The 17,669-nt window shown below is 41.5% G+C and overlaps 1 protein-coding gene across 1 annotated transcript in view; it reads right to left on the bottom strand.

The window, feature by feature from the left end:
* The window catches only part of TENM1 (teneurin transmembrane protein 1), a 268,505-nt gene that overhangs the window by 23,227 nt on the left and 227,609 nt on the right, over positions 1–17,669 (bottom strand). Inside the window, 2 exon segments of the mRNA XM_031554696.1 lie at positions 212–722; positions 2,410–2,776. Of these exon segments, the coding sequence (XP_031410556.1) occupies positions 212–722; positions 2,410–2,776 (878 nt within the window).

Raw genomic sequence — 17,669 nt, 5'->3', positions numbered from 1 at the left:
CTAATATGGTATCAATGATGTGTAGTTCCAGGCAGTTTTTTTACATGTAATGGGCACTGTGTACATTTACATTTGACACTTAAGAAACGTTTTACCGTTTGTAAGAGCTTGTACAATAGCTTTGTCTTTGGAAATTACTAGAATCAAAAAAAATTTAACGCTTGTTTAAAACAGGGCTCCTTACGTCAGAAATTTAACGTCATGGACTTACTCATACACAGTTGTCCATCCATTTTCATCACTTTTGGTTGCTAGAAGTCCTGTGTTTCCGGGATATGTCATCAGAGCCAGGTTGTAGCCTTGGGCATAAACCCTTTTCAGAACACCATTGCTGCTTATTGTCAGCCAGTATACCTGGCCGCCCGGCACCACGACCCACAGGGGCAAGCCGCTCGTGTCTCTGCGGATGTGCACCGAATTCCCATTGCTGCTGGTAATGGTGACAACATCCCCTTCTCCGCTGTAGGTGAAGTTGTAAATATAGTCCCTCGTGATGAGGTTCAGGGTGTGCAGGTGGGTGCCATTGATGGTGAACTGATACAGCTCTTGGTCTGCCGGTGACGCAATCTCGTACATGTTCGTGTCACTGAGGTGAGCCTTGTTTCGGCTGATGGCGCGGATGCGAACGTTGCCAAGGTCTGCTACGTACAGCGTGTCATCAGGAGAGACTGCTAGGGAGGAAGGTGCTTTCAGCTTTGCATCTTTGGCATATCCACCATCACCTGGGAGATAAATGGTAATGTTAGTAATCTGCAACGTCTGCATTTAAGCTGAACCTCAAAGCCTGACGTACTGCTTCTTCTCAGCATTTATATGTCAATAGGAGACTATCTGCTTCCAATTCATTAAACCTCCATTATCTAAAGCTGGTGCAATTCTGGATCAGTGCAGTAAAGACAAACTGGAAGACAAATTATCCAATTTACACCATTTTTACTAACTCCAAAGCCCTGATACTCAGGGAAGTATCACGTAGTGAAACATGAAAGAAAAAATGTTAACGACAGGTGAAGTTTCATTTCCTGCTTCTCGTACGCTGATATGTGGTCCAAGTAGAACTGTGGTATGAATAAAACAAAGAGCACATAAAAATCAGTAATTCAAAGTAATTAAGTGAAGCAAAGATTAGATTGTACTTACTAAAATCTCAACATTATGGGAAACTAAGTGAGATTAACAGCCAAAAAAGGCCTTGAAAATATACCTCCTCCTATATCAATTGTAATTGTAAAGGCCTTGAAAATATACCTCCTCCTATATCAATCGTAATTGTACTTAGTACTTATAAATACGATGCATTTTAAGATTCAAAGAGGATGTTTTCATGATCATGGGCTGTATACCTGAGTATCTAAATGACTTCAGATGAACAGGATTTTGTGTAACTGGAAAGGAAGCATATTAAGCCTCACTCTTAGAGAGCAGCACATTACTGTTACTATTGCTCCCTTTCTCCTGACTCAGAAATACAATTTGATGGAGAATTTGAGCATATCCTTTCCTTTGCTGCCTTGGAAACGGACAAATGAGCTGGTCTCTGCCAACCTGTGCCTGCCTTTCACCAGCCCAGCACTGGCACAATCATTAGCTTTGCCACAATATTTTTCTGTGTGTGTGCTGAGGGTAGGTTCCCTCAAACGGAACCCCGGTCAGGATGCTATTTAGCACTGGTACGACAGAGCTATACCCGAAGCTGGCAGCATGTGGCAAAGCTCATGAGATTTTGATTATCCATAATGGGTCAGGAACTCACCCCCTCTGGAAGACCATTTACATTTTTTTTCCTCTCCTTCTTGACATACTTTATGTTTTCTTGTCAGTCATTAACCTTTCACTCGAAATGGGCGGCTTATGAATTATGATAGCATTACAGAGCTGAGCAAAGTGGTTCTTGGAGATGGCAAGATGACAGTATACTGCCTTCCTCTGTGTAAGGGAACATTCTCTTTAGTTCCATCATGAGATAGGTTTATGTGCAAAAAAAAACGCACAACAAGAAGGCGTGAGATAGCATTTTTCACAGGATGTGGAACATTTTTATACTCTCCTTGGCAAAAAGGGCTTCCACATCCAGGAGCATTCAGGTGCAATCTGCACAGGGGCTGCTAACATCTTCAGCACGAGCAAAGCTGACATAAAAAACCATACTTAGAACTCATTTTGAATGATGTGTAATCTCTGTATCGAAACAGGAAAATCTGTGCCCACTCAGAGGCTCTTCCAGTGCCAGCTGGAAGACTCATGACTCTGCACCCAATGGATTAAACAAATTCATGCGGAGCTACTGATAAGGCTTTCTGCTTTCCAAGTTGAACCAGCCTGTTACCCCTGTCACTTTGCTAACCTGCAGCTATGCCAGAGGGTCCTGACAGTGCAGCAACAGGAAAGTACAGGATAGCGTTGCCTTACCTGAGAAACAGTCACAGTTAGGATCAATCTTGCAGTCACAATCTGACGGGGCTCCGGCGATTACGGAGATCTCGCCGTTGGTTGTGACCTGTTGTATGCGGTTGATCTTTCTTTCATCAGTCTCAGCAATGTAGAGTATCCCGCTGTGGGACACTGCGATGGCCCGGGCCGACTCCAGGGTGGAGTGGATGGCCACCTTGCTGACGATGAAGTGGTCGATGCCGGGCACCTGGCAGTGAATGGGGCGTCCTGCGATGATGCGCACACGTCTGCTCTCAGAGATCTGCAGGACAATGTTGTTGTCCAGGACGTACAGCGAGTTGTCCAGCGGGTTCACTGTCAGGTCTGTTGGCCACTCTAACCGCACCTGTGAAACCAAACCAAGGGGAGGGCAGGTTCAAAAAAACAATTAAGACATAAAGCAGTTTTGGTCAACCATCTCTGAGGACCGTGTCATCAAGGGGATTTACCCACTGCTGCTGTGCTAGGATGTACCTTCAATTGCTTTTGTCAGAACACTTTAATATAAGCATACCCTTTTTGTGAGATCCAGCACCAATGTGGAACTAAATTTGATTTCAAAAGTAATTTAGCAACCCCTGAAAGGTATTTGCAGAAGTCCATTAAGGGCGGAACTTTATTATACCTATGCATTCATGCAAATAAAAGCATATACTTTGTGTCATGCAACATCAGCCAGAAAATTCTCCAGGTCTGAATGTTATTGTTTCAAGGTTGCACTCAACACTGGCAGAGTGAGAAAGTTAGAGGTTGTCAATGTCCTAACACTTTAATTGACCGTTAGCACAAAAGGAAAATGACACGGTAGAAGAGCATGGCACATTGCCACAATTTATTTACTAAGCCAGAAATGTTAATAAGACTTATGTGCCATAAAATATATAAGCTCATTAATTCTTTGTAATGTAATAATGCACCGATATATCAGACTTCACACAATACAGTAGCTCAGCCATTATTACTTATAATGATTTTAGTTTGTGAATTCAGTATTTCTGTCATGGAGTAAGTAAATTTGTCATAGTTAAGGTGAGCTTTTTGCCTTTCGCCATGAAAGTCAAGGTATCAACCAAGCAAAGTTTCCAAACAGAATTGGAGAAGATGCTAGAAGAATGACCTCACGGACTTGATGCCCATTGCATCAGGACCTGGAGGAGTTCAGCATGTTCCCAGCTGGAGGTGGGGCAGCCTGTCACCCTGCAAGACAGCTGGTATGGAGGCTGCTGACACAGTGTGTTCTTGCAAGAGCTTCAAATTCCTCCTACAGAGAATGCTCTGCAGCCAGTGCAACAGTTCTAGTCTGGGAATGAGCAGCTGAGGACACCGGTGCTTCTCCCCAGTTAAAGGCTGGTGGAGGATTTAGTTTGCAGCTTGTCTATGGAAAGGTCACAGAACAACTGAGTTGCAGAGATTGCAAGACAGACTATTTTTATCTCAAGATGCTTTGCTTGTTATCCTTTGTGAAGAGATGGCTGCTTTTATCTGAGTGAAATTTCTATGGACTAAATATTTCAGTCATCAGAAGAGAATAAATGCCAAACTAAAATGCAATGGTTTTATAGGCACAGAAGCTTCCCCTATTTCATGTACTGCTTTTGTTCATTTTTCCACTGTGCTAATTAAAAGATCTATGAATGCAGAGCCCACAGATGATGATACAATGCTCAGCACTGCAGAATAACATATGGTGGAGTGTGTGGCCATCACAGGCCACCTGCTCACCCAGGGTCAGCTCAGGCACCAGGCTGAAGGCCAGCTTCTGCCTTTCGCAAGCATTGGTACTTCCAGATAATCTCATTTCCAGAGGCACACTGCTGGTTTGATAATTGATGTTTTAATAAAGCGAGGGCACTGCGGCTCCTGTGTCTCACCCAGCGTGGTTACGCGGTGCACCACACCATTATGAAGGCTCACGGAGTAATCGAACTCCTCCTCGTGCCCAGTCCATTTTACTAGACAACATAATAACTGGCATTAAAACTAATGCTGCTAGGTTCAAGATCTCTCCTGAACCAAGTGGCAGAATCCCTCCAAATGACGATAACTGTGGTGAGACAGTTGGAAGCAGATTCCTCCCATAAAGGTGCTGAATTGTGTGTCCCACCCAACACGTATGGGCTGCTGCACACTGAGCTGCTCGCGCATGCCTTCTTCGCTTCAGCTGAGAGCTCGATGGAACCCGAACAAAACTTCTGGCACATGCAAACCTCTACAAGGCTGGCTGTGGGAAACTTGGGAAGAAACATTCTGCCGTGTGCTTTCAATGCAGAACATTTGATTGCTCTGTCAAACCGAATGGATTATTTGCAATGGCAGACACCTCAACGCCCCCTTCACAGATCTCTCTGCTGTAAAAATAATCTGTGATTAACTGTAACTAGATTATTAGTGGGAAAAACTTTGGGTTGAAACTCCCTACTTTTGCCATAACAGCTACGCATAGCACCTGCCATATCTTAATACCTGGTTTGCCTTCAAAGACCAGCCACATTGTCTTCGCCTCAGTGAATAAATTGAATTCCTCCCACTGTGAAGGTATGTCTGGTGTCTTGCAGATAAACAGCGTCTGATCTGGACCAAAACAACTTCTTCTCTGGTTGATTTGAGGCTGGTTTTGTTTATTGAGGTAGAATAAGCTTTATGGAAATGTCCATTTCACTTGCAGCAAGGTGCCTAAAACCTAAGAAGAAGCTGGATCTTAAGAGCTGCCATTATCTGCAAGCGCACTGCTTTCATACTGATTGCTTCTGCAAATCTAGCTGCATTATGGTAAAAATAGATCAAATTTAAATTGAGGACATCTAAACAGTTCTGGCTACTAAACCTGACCTGCCAGCTAGCTCTCTGCAAAGCTCGCAGAAGGATGACTGCACTCATTCCTGGGTTTAAAGCAGTTGTGGATGTATTAATGGTCTAATTCCAGGCAAAATATTAAAGCTAGCATGTACCTGTCTAGAGACTGCAGCAAAAAAACAGCTGCCATTTGCTGCCGGAGGGGAAAAAAAGGCCATGTAGACCAATTAAAAGCAATCAAACGTACGAACAAATGCAAAATGCAGAATGTTCTGAATCCAAAGAAGAATTTCAGATTTGGAAAGAAATCTGTATTGCTCTGGTCAGCATGTGGCTTCATGGCATTAAAGGAGTGTGAGCTGGGGCTGCTGCTCACTCCTCATCTGCCCCTGCAGTCCTCACAGCAGCGCTGAGCTTTCCCTGCTCCTGTGGCGTGTGGGTTCAGGAATCGTGTCTGGCTGAAAATTAATCACCTCAATCAGCTTAAGCTGAAGTGTAAGTGCACCCTCAGGTTCACTGTTACCTTGAAAAGTCACCGGTTGTTTCTTTTCTTTGAAAGCAAGCTGCCCTCTGGCAGGTTTCTGTGACCAAACCATCAGTTGTGCTGCGTTCAAAGCCAATAAACATATTACAGAGAAGCACTTCAATTCTCATCTGATATGACTATGCCTATTAAAAAGTTTTTCCAGACAAACACTCAGTTAGGGTTAGAATATTAAGTCAGTTAATATACTTTTTAATCTGAAGCAGCACTTCATCTGCAGAGTCCTCTCCTATAGATGTATATTTTTATTATAATTAAAAATTGAGCCAACTGCCAAGTGTGTTTGCTTATACTTGATGGGTTTTTATTTTTAAGCAGTGCACAGAAATGACTTTGCAGATTATCCCATTATAAGCAAAAAGATAAGATTTGTTCAGCAGCAGTCAATACCTTACTTCACACATAGAAATTTTCAGGTGACAATCTTGGTTTGGTTCACTGGAGACTAAGCATATGCAGTGGAAATCACTGTGGAAACAAGTGAACCCTTGAGCAATGAGACCTTTTGCATGTAAGTATTAGCATGTCAGCTTCTCCTGGAATCCAGCATTTAACTGTCAACATAAGGCTCCAGCTATAGGTAATAATCAATGTCTGGTTTGAGAAGTGCAAAATTAAAACCCACTGGCCTGACTTTCTAACAGGTTTTTTTCATGTCAAGTGTTCTGGAAAATACAAAATGCACTGAGACAGTTTCAACTTAAATACATTTTCATGGGGAGATCTACATTTAGGTAGTTAAATAGCTCTCAGGCTTGAATGGTTGGTATATTTTCTTTCTTGCAACAATATGCATGTGGCTGTATAACCATCTGCCTACCTATCTATCTGGTTGTGAAAACCAAATATCTTTTGTGCAACAAACACTGGAACTAAGTAAATATTGTGAGTTTTTTGCAAAGTAGCACTCACACCAGAGTAATCACCCACACCTCTTAAACACACAGAGACACACACGGACACACATCAGTGTTAGCAAAGAATACCATTTTACTTTTTGTTTTGACCACACGACCAAAACATTCTGCACATTTTGCACAACACTTTACAGCCGTGGCATTTTTGGTGTTACTTTACAGAAATCAAATCAAACACGTTTTGCTGTTCATATCAAAGCAAGAAAAGTAATGAGGGAAAAACTTATCCTTGTCCACAGAAGCAGATTTCAAGAGCTTAAATGTTTGAGGTGCAGGGGTAAATTTCACTGGGGTAAGTTTAATTTATCGTGGGTTAAAAGAAACTGCATAAATCCATAGAAAATCTTCACAGTTGCTTTGATTTCTTGCCATGCACTGATTGTATGTTTTGATTCAATTGCATGTAGTAGCATAAGATTCATACCAATTGTTTCTGATAGTCCTGACTGATGGATTACTTCCTATCGGTACTGCTCAGCCTCAAGCATTTCTATTTATGCTTGCTTTGTCTTTATTCTGCTCTACGATATGCATTTGCAGACCGCACTCTATATTTCTCTTTTGCTGCTAACCTCATTCTCTCATCTCTTTCTCTCCACACTCACTTCAGACGTTGCTTCCAGCACAGCCATGATGCACCCCACTGCTATGTGGAACAGTATTTTCCTCCTCCTGCTGAACCCCTTCCTTCTCCTCCTTCCCTGCGTACAAAGGCTCAGAGAAAGGACTTGCTTAGGTGGGGCTCTAGAGGTGAACACAGCTTACAAGGCTGGAGGAGCCTGGTTCTGCTTCCCTGAACTTTCTACACGATGTCTCACTATATATATTCCTCTCTATTTCCTCACAGTTGACAAGCACTGATATTTTTTTCATCATTTTCTGACAGTTTGCTCTCACTTCTGGGCTCTCTCTTTTGTTGACACTGACACTGTCAGCGTATCTCCTTCCTTAATGGCACAGAGACAGAGCTTTGCTCACGCAGCCTGACACAGGGAGCACTTGGCATGGTGGGATTACAGCTTCCTCCCACTCAGAACCAGCCTTTGTTTCCCATGCTCCTGACGCTGCCTACTACAAAATTCAGAATTATGCAGTTCAGCTGTAGCGGTCCCTGCTCTAAACTTCACAAACGTTGCTCTCTATGCATTCATCGTTCCCCAGTGCAAAATCCAAATAAATGAGCTTAGCAGCCTAACGACCGCTGTTTGCTGCTCTAGGCTAGGCAAGCAGCTGTGGCACATTGACAGAAGCAGCTCGGAGCTCTGAGACTCTGATTCCCTGGGATCACGGTGTGGGCATGCTTCCCCCAGCCTGCCCCTACCCTCGGTAATTTCCAGTGGGTGAGGGTGCAGCAGAGGAGCGCAGCGCGAAGGCCCACACCACCAGCCTTCAACACTCCTCTCCGCTTTGCTTGCTGCAAGCTCCACTGTTCTCTCTCTTTCCAGCTCCCTTCTCGTTCCACAATTTCTTTTTTATGATCTTTTTTTTCCTACTTGACAACTTCAAAGACTGCATGAGGAATCTTGGGTTGACTAAATCAATAGGAAAGTTGATTTCTATGGGGACAGGTTTCACACTGTCTTTATTTAATAACAGACAGAATATTATCTAGAAACACATAAGCCCATTGACTATGAAGATCAATGAGACTTAGATTCCTAAGCCATTTAAGTCTGTTTAAACATAGCATCCATGGTTTATACAGGTTAGGAAGAAAATACTTCGTTAAACACCCAGAAGGAATTACAGAGTATTTCAAGCAGGCCGGTGCCTCTGAGAGGAGGAATTTGAGACTCTTCACTTAGAGTGTCTGAAAATAAATCATGAATCTAACTCAAACTTGACTCCTCGCAGAAATCCTTATGTGAGAGTATTATTTACATTCAGTGGGTACTCACAAGAAAACCCATCAGAGTCTTTGAACCTTGCTTGACACTATAAGCAGGCACTGATTTTGTCAACTGAAGGTATTTGTTACTGCTGTGATGCATATTTGGATATGCATTATCAGATCATGCCAGAAAAGCATACAGAAATAAATGTTAGGACTAAATGCTCTCAAGTGAAATTCAAGATGTTTTCAGAATGGTTCTTGATATCTCTAGCAAAGTTTTGGATCTCTGGATCTCAGGCTCTCAGGAATTTCTCGACCTAGAAAGCAACAGAAATCTCTACATGGTGCTAGGTCTAGAACTGAAACTGCCTTTTGAAACTTCTGCTTTTCTTTATTAAAACAAAATCCAGAAACACTGGAATGAACAGACTAGATTAAATGTCCTTCTGTATAAGAGCATGCAAACACAGTGAAACAACTGTGGTTGTTTCTGGTTTAGGATTGGGCTGCTTACACCAAGTTTCAACCATTGACGTCTTCCAATTCTCTCTATTTTTGATGTATCTTTCATGAACAATTCAGTGCTCTTATTATTGTTCACACTAACCACCAAAGACATTGGCTTTGTTGTTTCCACTGACGTGGACACAGAAATCTAACTGAACTGGCAAGTATAATAGAAAGAAAGAAATACATATGGATGGAAGACCTAGAGGGTTTTACATCATATCATGACTTTCTCCAGTTTTCACCAGAGACAGCTACATGCTGTTCAGTTTTCCATTTTGCTTTGAGCAGTTGATTGAATGGCTATTGAGTGATGTTCAGACATTTATGATTTTCCTGCAATGTGACCTACATTGCTTAACTTCATAAATTTATCCTCCAAGGCAGTGTATCATTTTGCATGCCATACCCATCCCAAAGGAACCTATCAGCAGGAGATGAGGCCCAGTTTGTATAAGCCGAATGTCCTTCAGACATTTTTAGCTAATTTGTTTGTAAATGTGTGTATTATTGTCAGAGTAACATACTGCATAAAATGGCGCTCTCTGTCATTCTGTTTGCATTTCTCTGTGTCACAAACTTAATAATTCACAGCCATAAACATAACCTCTGTATGGCAGGCTACAAATGGGTACAACCGGTTTCTGTCTTGACATCTGCATTTTTTTTTTCCTGCACTGACACAGTGTCTGTTCTCATTTTTGCTCATGAGGAACAATGGTAGAAAAAATGCCAAAGCAAAACCAGTATCATGAAGAGGCGAAATCAGGCACTCCTTGCTGCCATCCCCAGCTGCAGCTCCTGCCATTTTACTCCTGAGGCTGCCACAGCCTGCTTTCATTTGACTTCAGCAGCCTGTAATAATAACTCAGTCCTAACAGTAATACTGGAGATATCACTAATTTCTCCAAAGCAACAATTCCTGGTGCTAAAACCTTTCCAGTCCTTGTTTATAACTAGCAGTGAGACCCAAGAAGTATGAGATAGCAGTGAAACACTCTCTAGAGTTTCCTCATGCTGACATGCTTCAAAGCCCTGCCCTTTGTAAGCAGTTATTATTACAGCATTGTTTTGACACAATCTACAGACTTCCAGGTTCCTCTTAGCACCTGGAGCAATTTGCACACCAGAAGTATCACCGTGCTAGCTTTTCTGAGCCTCCTCCCAGTGGTTACGTTGGTGCAACGCTTTCAGTCACACAACCATTCTCACATTTGCTTATTATAGTTCCAAATGCAACGGTTTGCCACCACAAATTTCAGTGAGCCAACAATAGAACTGAATACCCATTCCTCCCCCCACCCCACTTCCCCATCACTTATGCATTGGTATTATTCTTTTAATTTCAATATGCTTTCTTCTGATCTGCTATGGAAAGACCAAGATCTCAAAGACCAGCAGGGTGTGATACATCACTGCAGGAAGCACACCATCATCCCTGGTGACCTCTGCCTTCCATGTTCTCCTATACAGAAGCTCCAGACTTGGTCTCTCTCACCCTAGCACTGTGCAGTGTTTCCAGATGCTCAAAGCGGAATATGCTGGGCAACCTGAAATACTTGGAATAGAGGCAGTAAAGACAGATCCAACTGAAGTAACTCACTTTTTACAACACGCAAAATTTGTGCTTTTGACTCCACAGATTGTATTGGCTGGCTGGTGAGAGGAGGAGAGCAACACACACACATTACCAGCCCTGACAATCCTAAGAAACGGTGGAAACAGTAACCAACTCCATCCAAGCACTAATTTCATAAATCATACATGGTCCTTATTATCAGTGAGTGTGGATGAACAACTGGATTAAAATAAAGGAGGGACACTGCCTACTTGGCTTGCTTCTGCATCAACAGTCACATTTCCTCCAGGTAACTCCAGGTTGACAGGGACTGCTTTACAATATCTGAACAATTATGGGAGCTCTGCAGGGTATATAAAGGCCATATATACATACTTGCAAATGGAAATATTTACATATGCATTTATAGTATATAGTAAGTATAAATTTATTCTTCATGCATATATTTTGTTCACTACGTCTCCTTAACAGATGAAAAACTCAGATATAGTCATCAATATAACTCAACCCACTGCAGGCTCTCACCAACCTGACAAAGCCGTGCCACAAATTTGCAGCAGTGCAGTTCAGCACTGCCGACACCCCTGCCATAAATATCGCCGTATTCGGTCGCACTGAAACCATCTTTAAACAGGAGATATAATCAAAGATGACTTGTGCATAAGGACTAAAACACGTGGCAACCAGAGACATCAGTTGCTTGGGAAAGTGCAACAGGAGGTCCTCAATGCTGGCCAGCCCTGCTAGCATCTGAGAGCACCACCATAGCACTGAGACACTACCTTCGCGCCAGCACCCACATCTTGTAGACATTACTTACTTTTTCAAGTCTCTCATTAGGGGGAAAAAAAAAAAATAATTAAATCTGTCTCAATCTGTCTCTAGCAAAAAGTAAGGTAAAAGCCATGAAAGCACTCTGCCACGACTCCCCTTCACCATGGGTCACATGAAGCGTCCAGTGCCTCCTGCCTCCGCAGCCAAGGAAAAGGCTGCAGGTGCTGAAAGCTGATTAAAATGTACATAGTATTTTTACTCAGTAGTAATGCATTATTTATGGCAGGTAATTGAAATAGATTGCTGTTTTGCAGGTGACCAATAGAAAAAGAGCACTTGGGACTTTAAGGAAGAAATTGGAGCGTTTCTTCACCACATCTCACTTCTATGAGTAATATTTCAAATCCAGTGATAGAATAATTTGATTAGAATATAAATTAGGTGTGATGAAACCATCCTGCTCTCTGTTTGATATTCTAAAAATCACATTATACACCTACAAGTTTGATTCATGAGCTCTCACAGATTCTTTTCGACCTGAGGTCTTAATCCTATGAGCCTCCTTTTTCTCAGTTCCTGTTAAAGAGAGGCCACTTAACCTCTCCTCTACCCCCAGGAAAATATTATTTTATCTTCTACCTGAAGATCCCTTTTTTAAGAGGCTTTCAGCTTGGTTTTGCTTCAAAATACGTATACTAGCAAAGTCTTTTCCTTGCAAACATGATTATGACTGGAATTATTTTGTATAGGTTTCTGGTTACAGGGACGAATTATTTGAGGGAGGGCTTTCCTGGACTACTATCAGCTTTTCTGGACTAATTCATACATCAAAAATCAGAAAAAAACCCAACAAAACAAAGAAAGCTCTGAACATCTCCTGTAAAGGAAGACCACAAATAAGAATGAAAGATCCTGTAAATCATCATTTTGTGAGCTTTAATTTCAGTGACCTCAAGCATACATATAATACGTACTTCTGCAAAGCACCAAAATGGACAGCACAGAGAATTTGTATATTTTAGGTGCATTAATTACACTTGACTAGAAGAGCGTATCAAAAGCCTCGCAGAGGTAGAGGTCTAAAAGCAGATCAAGAGCAGGAGTAGCTTTGCTATAGGGAGAACCAAGCCATTGCTTTTTGACGGCAGGTAGCTCTTTAACAGAGTAACAGTATTAAACACCTACCACTAAAACAAGGCAGCAAGAGAGCATTCTGTGCTTTCTGCTTTTATAAGAGTGCAGTTTATACTGTCGTGTTTATAGAGAAACACCTACAGGGACAGTATGTCTTCCTCCAGCCTGCAATACTAATTAATTAATGGGCTCTTCGTAATCCTGTAGGTCGTTTGTGCTGTCCTACTCTCACCCTGGCTTGAAAGCATTCAGCCTGGAATCCATTTGGCTTTCATGCTGGTAGCTTGCTCCCTCTGCTTCTCACCCGCTCATCAGATCATGGTTTTGTCTTTGTATTTTCCTTTCCTGCTTCCAGTGCACTCAGGGAAAGTCCTGTTCAGGCTGCTTGCTCCAATGAGCAGCCCCTCATCACTGCACTCAGCTGAGGTCACCGTGTCCTGGGAGCTTTTTGTTCTGCTCAAAAGGCATCCACAATGCCACTGAAGCGTACCGTGCCTGTGCAGATGCTGGTGGGGAATGCCTGCAGCATGTGTGACTGTGGAAGCAATGTCAGCGTTTGCATTTTTGAGAAATAAACTACATTTTAAAGTGATTTTGCTCCTGCTTTTCAGCATTCTTTACTTTTTCATACAGGTCTTCAGCAGAATTACTGCTCTCTCCTCTCTCCTACACATCATTTGTTCAAGGTAGGCTGCCCAGGATGTGGCACTTGTGCCACGTGTGGGTCCCTGTCTAGTCACTCCCCTTTAAACCTTGTTCTAGAAATGTGCCTTTTAATTTGACCTATGCAAGCAAATTGCCTACATAAGTAACACTGACACATTTTTATGAGGGAGCAAAACATTTTGCAGTGTCACTGAAGTTTATGCGAAGCAACACAATATAGATGGTTCCCTCACACGGAGAACTGCTGAACAAAAGCTGATGAAGTGCAAATGTCAAGAAAAAGTCTTCAAACCAGACCTTTCATTTTGCAACACAGCAGTGACAGTTATTAACACCATCAATCAGGCCAGAGCTATTGCTTTGGCACAGACTCATGCCTGCTGGGACTGACATCAGCTTGAGAACAAGGCCATGGTTTCAGGCTAAGAGAAAGCTCCTGGGATTCATTTTCTGTTTCCTTGCGAACGTTTAGTCTCTTCATTCGCCGGGAATGTGCTCAAGATTGGTTTATGCTGTTCCCAAACACTAACTGCAAAAATATAAATGACTCGAGGTTCAGAGTGGTGGAAATTCAGCCCACATATTTCTCATGGGAGGAAAGATAGGGAGTGAAATTGCAAGGTGGTAGAAATATCTGCTAATTCCCTCCTTGGCTCTCACCAAAGCAATGGAGGCAGAAGAGAATGAAAGCTTATTGCTCAACCTGAGCTGAAATACGTTTCCTTTGACATAAAACCTCCCACCATGTCAGTATAACATCTAGGAACGCTGGATCTAATGAAGTCCAGTTTCCTAAGGACTTGTGTCTCATGGCTGCCTGACTTGGGAGTTCAATAAAATCCAAGCACCAAACGAAGCTCTTCCCGTGAATGGGGCATTTATTAGATCCTGAGTGGATTCTCTAGAGTTTAATAAAAGAAAGTCCGTGCTGCAATATTTCCTTTTGAAAGGGCACTTCAGGTCTTTCTCCCGTAACTGGATTAATGTTTTGTATGGGACTTGTAGGAATTTAATAGCTATGAAGGCAATTTTCCTCTGCAAATTTGTTGGAAATCAGCCAAAGATTCTGATTCGCCGTATCTTAGTGAGGTGAATATTTACACTCGCGGACTGAAGGAATACTAGCAGCTCTTTTTGATATTCTCGAAAAATGTTTTACCTTAAAAGCTTAGCCCTTGTTCATGTGGCAATATTCAGAGTTCTGGGGTCAGCATTTACAAAAAGGACGACGAGCTCTACAAAGCAAGATACCAGATAGCTGACCTTAATGTAGGTAACCACCAAAATTTTGGCACCCATGGTGAGCGCTGAGTACATATAATGTGGAAAGCATGTTCACAGATCTGGTTATGACAGGCAGCTTTCTTTAAATGGGCTTCTCATTAACAAATGAACTTGCACTGCGCTGAGAAGTCACTCTAGCTAGCTTTGTACACGCAGAAACAGTACTGAGGAGACCAGAATACCATATAAATACCTCAACCTAACGTCCTATTTCTTCTAAATTCAGATTAACACCCTCAGAGTGAAGTATGAGATCAAAGCAATTAGTCAAAGCTGGGTAGCTGATTTGCCACAACACATCATCTTTTCAACCCCAGCTGTCCTTACCCCCACCCCTATCTGTTATGAATACAAAATTCTCTCTTAAGAACAAGAAAGCACTGAATAACAAACACAGAGTGATTAGAAAGATGTGTTTCTGTCAAACCTGATATTGAAATAAATGATTAAACACTTTCATAATCAACTCATATATTAAAGTGAATGCCTTAAAGTGAAAGCATGTAATTTATAGTAGTTTTCACAACAGGCAGTTATTCTGTGTGTTTACTTCAAGAGTACATTTTAGTATTTCAGTAAATCAAGATACATTGATTTTGAGCAAGTTGTTGATTTTATTGTCAGAGCAAATTTAGCTTTGAGAATTGATTTTATTTGCCTATTTCGTAAGTCCCTCTAAACACACAATTTGTGAGCAACCCACACTCTCTTGCTGTAAATGCCACTTGTAATTTAGCCAAAAAACTATCTAACTGAAGATGGCCAAATTCATTTTTCATTACTGTTGATGCCAAGCTGGAATAAACTCAGTGGTCTTGCAAGGACACAAAATTATTTTGACTAAGTGAAAATATCCCTTATTTTCTTAGATATAATTTCAGATTAACATGCTTTACTTCAACGGGGTGTGATTATTTCTCAGTTTTCTAGTTATCAGCAACAATTTTGAAAAAAAAAAAACAACACCCGATCAAGCAAATTTGATAGAGCTACTTTTCAGAACACGCATTCCAGGTATTCATTTAGTGACTATGCTTTACAAGATATGTGAAAATACTCAAAATTCTGGATTTTGCAAAAAACTTCAATAAGATGAATCTCTTAGGAATCCACAGAATAAATGTTCCAAACAAGAAATGCTTCCTTAAGCAACATGTACATCTATGCTGCAGATTGCTAGCAATGTTAGTTCACCTACCAGTAACAGAGAATTAGACAGCAATTATTACTACAGCTTACTTTGCTGCTTTTTAGGTTTAATTTAATGGCTGATTTAATATGCCATCATTTATTTTGTTGTTTTGAATATTTACTGACATGCATTCTCAATTTATCTGAAGATTATCTCACTGTCTGTGATAAGAAAGCATCTCGATTTCCCAGAATGCTGAAGCCTTCGCAAACTTTTCAGAAATTTGCTGCAATAGAAACCTGTAGGTGCTGTGAAATGGAAGCATAAGGCTTGTTCATGGAGAAAGGAGTGCCCTTCTGCTTCTATGGGAAGAAGACACTATCCCAGCTGAATGCCCATGCCCAAAAAGCACTACGAAGAAGAACTTGCTTTGTGACATGCATCTTCTTATCAATGATTTTGCAGATGTTTTTTCTCTTTCTCTCTATGGCATTAGGCCTGTATCGTGGACTAAGGTAAACTAAATCTGTTTCCAGCAAGTAGCCAGCCCACCATAAAACAAGATTTTAGGGGACAGAGCTATTTACAACTTTGATATGTTTGATTTCAACCTGAAGAGTTTTACCTTTTCAACTTCATTTTCATGTTAAAAACAAAGCCATTTTATCCCCATATTTGCCAGACCCCCTGTTGAAAGTAATTTGCTAAAGGGTGCTTGTATTTTTTAAAAAGGAATACAAAACCATCTACACGAAGCATTGCATTGCAGATTTAGTGAGACATTTTGTTACTGAGCAAAATGAGGGAAATGAGCAAAAATTTGCACATAAATACACACTCGCAAACTATACGACCAAAAAAGCAGTTATGTGTACAGACTTAGACGTGTATCACAAGGAGGAGGCAGGGAGCAGACAATGCACCTGGCTCCATTCCATGTCCCTCCGAGATCTCTAAACTGGTTACGGATGCCCCAGGCATTTGTTATGTGTATCCAAGAAGCAAGCAAACGTGCTTCAGGCAGCAATAAGTTCCATGAAGCATGGCTCCTGCCAGCAGGTCTGCAGCAATGGAGCGGAGAGTCAGTGCCTCCAGCTGTGGAATACTGGTTGCTTCAGTGGGTTCCTGCTCATCATCTGCAGGACTGGCTATCCTACAAGACGAGGTGCCGGAGCAGAAGTCAAGGTGCCCAGAAGCAACATGTCCTTAAGACAACTACTAGGCTAGTTTAAGCTTGGGCTTAGCACAGCTAACTCAACTGACCCTGTTGTTCTGCTTTACATGGAAAAGCTACATATCTACTGAACCAGAGAGAATAAGAAGGTATATCTATCATTTCCCTGCCCTGCATTTTCAAATGCTTAGTGACATGTAAAGTGGAACAAGGACACTATCTTCAGTTTTGACCCTAGTAATACAATCCTCAGGTGATGTTAGCACTATATTCCATTGTTTGTCCTTGTGAAATTCAATAAAAATTATCCAAGGCATTGACTCCATATTCCACATGTATGTTTTTACTGCTGTAATTCAAACTCTATTCAGAATTTAGGAGCAAGTTCATACCACTGTTATGCAGTATATTTTAGCTGTGATTTTGTAATTGTGAAAGACTGAGGGAAGGGCAGGGAGAAAACGAAATGCAAACTCAACAAGATGCCGGTTATTAGCTTTCACAGTCCGCAATGTACCCGCTGTATGCTACATGAATGCCTCAAGTTTTCTTCAAGTACTGTTTTTCCCCATTTTGAAAGTGATTAATTCAAGTATTTATTGGTAAAGGCCAATTCCTTCCTTGTGCTGTCTATAAGGGTGGCTCACTGACTAGCCAGGAGCACTATTTATGTTTCTTCATGACTATCTATATATCCTTTTTACTGTAAACTAGAGAGACGGTAAGTGTGCTTTAGTTCAATTTCTTTGCTCTGAAAAGAACTGAAAAGCACTTGGAGAAACACACTGAAAGGCAGCAGCTTCAGTACACTACTGCTGTTTTGTAATTACATACAATAATGCTCTTCCATGATTTAAAACAGACTTAGATGTCAACAGAATATATATTTTTTTCCATTTAG

Source organism: Meleagris gallopavo, chromosome 9 (genome assembly GCF_000146605.3).
Source record: "Meleagris gallopavo isolate NT-WF06-2002-E0010 breed Aviagen turkey brand Nicholas breeding stock chromosome 9, Turkey_5.1, whole genome shotgun sequence".
In the NCBI taxonomy this organism is placed as follows: domain Eukaryota; kingdom Metazoa; phylum Chordata; class Aves; order Galliformes; family Phasianidae; genus Meleagris; species Meleagris gallopavo.
This window is presented reverse-complemented; position numbering and strand designations above follow the sequence as displayed.